We start from the raw sequence: 2,512 nt of genomic DNA on the forward strand, positions 1-2,512 counted from the left end.
CGTTGAGAGGTGGGAGAAATCACAGTAAGCTATTTCCTTTTCTTAAAAGTCCAGCAACATTAAGCATGTGAATATATAACTCTTGTATTAATGACTTAATACCAATGAGCTAAACTAAATTGTAAAACTTGATACTGGAAAACTAGATATGAGCGACCGACATAGACACAGCTGAGTAAATGGCAGGTGTAAGAAATTGCTGGGAGGGTGGATTTAAAACATTTCCATTATCTAAAAACCCACCTCTAGAATTTGTAGAGACTTACACTATGAGCACTTCAAGAAAAAAAAAAAAAAAAAAAAAAAAAGGTTGCAAAAAATTTTATTAAAAAGGGGGAAAAAAAAAGAAGGCTTGGGAGGGTGGATTTAAAACATTTCCATTATCTAAAAACCCACCTCTAGAATTTGTAGAGACTTACACTATGAGCACTTCAAGAAAAAAAAAAAAAAAAAAAAAGAAGGTTGCAAAAAATGTTATTAAAAAGGAGGAAAAAAAAAGAAGGCTGAAAGACTTAATGTCCAAAGGGGTGCCCGTCCGAGTTGGATTTAATTCCTGTCTTCAGGGAATAAGCTGCTGTCCTCCAAGAGCTTCACCACGGCGGATCTCTTGTAGAGCTTGGCCAGGTCGTAGGCGGTGGCCCCCCGCTTGTTCTGGTGGCCCACCTTGCACTCCGCGCACTCCAGCAGGAACGCCACCACCCGCACATGCCCCTCCCGGGCCGCCAAGTGCAAGGGCAGGTTGCCCTCGTTATCCTCAATGTTAACATCAGCTTTAAACTCCACCAGAGTCTGCAAAGTGTCCAGAAAACCCTCTCTGGCTACATCATGTATTACAGCGAAGCCAGTACTGTCTTTGAGATTGGGGTTTGCCCCGTTAATTAGCAACCTCCTGGCAATTTCGGGGTTCCCGAGTTTCATTACCTATGAAAGAAAAAGAAGAGTTGAATACCGGGGGTGTGTGTGTGTGTTTGCTTCAGCATTAGGTTTAGAGCCTCAATTCTCATCTCTGGGTTTTGTCACGGCTCAATCCTCATTTCAAACAGACAGGAGAGCCCCACTCTAAAACTAACGATACACCAGACATCTAGTTTTTATGTATTTTTTTTTTTCTAAACTCGGTGAAATGCTGAAAGATGCTATCATTTCGGTGGTAACAGCTTTCTGTCTCAGAGAGATTAATGTCTGAAACAGGCGGTGTAGAATGAGGATATAATAACTTTTCTTTTTTTTTTTTTTAACGTGGGCTCCAACAGTTTCTTAACATCCAAAAATTAAGTATGGTTCGGTTTTATTTGCCTAAGTATTGACACACCTTTGCATTACTGTTTAATCTCGTTAAACATCAAATATAGGGGCTCCGAGGAACAGATATTTCACCTCAGCAACAGTAAATGTAGAATGTGTTTTTATAAGCTTTCAGGTGTTTACATTGTCTGTGCATTATCATAAAACAAATATTTGGGCTGTACCATAGTTCTGTCTGCTAAGAAAAATAAATGCTAGAAGAAATTTTTCTCCCCAATATTTGTGTTTCATTATGTCACCCAGAAAGGAGAAGTTAAAAGGAATGTTTCAAAGTTCCAGCAGTTTTCTTCTAAAACCAGTATATTATATTATAATTTCCTAATTTCACTACAAGTAAACCGTAAGTATATTCTGTTGTTAAAAAACATCCATTAAAAAAAAATCCAACAACAACAATTGGATTTTTTGACTGTTCCTCTGAGGAAAAAAAAAAAAAAGCTTCTTTAAATTTTCTCGATTGCATCATAAAACTAGCATAGTTAGAACACAAATCTCTCTTATTTGTGACTTAACAGCTTGTACCGATTTCCCCCAAATCCCTAATTTTTGTTTTCTCAAAGACTTTCAAAAAGCGAACACAGTAATGTATAATTCCAAGCCTATAGGCAGCATTTTCCTGTTCTTGTTATGATTCTCACTGTAAGTGTCAAGTTCGAAAAAATACCTTTCTTATTTTCTTAGAAACCTCCACACACCGATTTGAAAATCTCAGTACAAAAACAATTTATCTGCATAAATGAGCATTACAGTGCATTAGATTTAACATAATGTACAATTTCTACGAGGCATTTGCTGAAAAACTCTCCTGGTGAAAAAAAAATGTGTTAGGCTTTTTAAGAAAAAGCAAGCTATAATAAATGTAATTACTGCAGCATTTGGACCGTAAAGCAGCCCAATATAATATATCTACAGAGAAGAGCAAAAGTGCAGATAAGACAGGCTGGGGGTCAGAAAAAGAGACTTCTCTGTGCCCCAAAAGCTTCCAGCTCCGAATGTGCCATTTCTTTCACTTCTGACTAGAGATGGAAACGATGCAAAAGAAAACAAGAGCATTGTGATCTCTCTTTCTTGAATAAAATCTGGACATTTTGGTTCCTTTTTGAGGGCCCGGGCTGTATTATTTGTGAATTCAAAAGACGTATTTGGTTTAAGTAGGAGTTTGCTGTGTTCAGGCTGGGGGACTGAAGGCTTCAGTTAAAGATGCGGG

At 37.7% G+C, this 2,512-nt stretch overlaps 1 protein-coding gene across 1 annotated transcript in view; it reads right to left on the reverse strand.

The window, feature by feature from the left end:
* Window positions 1–546: 546 nt before the first annotated feature.
* Window positions 547–2,512, reverse strand: part of CDKN2C (cyclin-dependent kinase inhibitor 2C (p18, inhibits CDK4)) — a 4,571-nt gene continuing 2,605 nt past the window's right edge. Inside the window, exon 2 of the mRNA XM_009884832.1 lies at window positions 547–921. Coding sequence (XP_009883134.1) covers window positions 547–921 — 375 coding nt within the window. The remainder of the gene's footprint in view (window positions 922–2,512) is intronic.

This window comes from Charadrius vociferus, unplaced genomic scaffold, assembly GCF_000708025.1.
Source record: "Charadrius vociferus isolate BGI_N301 unplaced genomic scaffold, ASM70802v2 scaffold163, whole genome shotgun sequence".
Classification (NCBI taxonomy): domain Eukaryota; kingdom Metazoa; phylum Chordata; class Aves; order Charadriiformes; family Charadriidae; genus Charadrius; species Charadrius vociferus.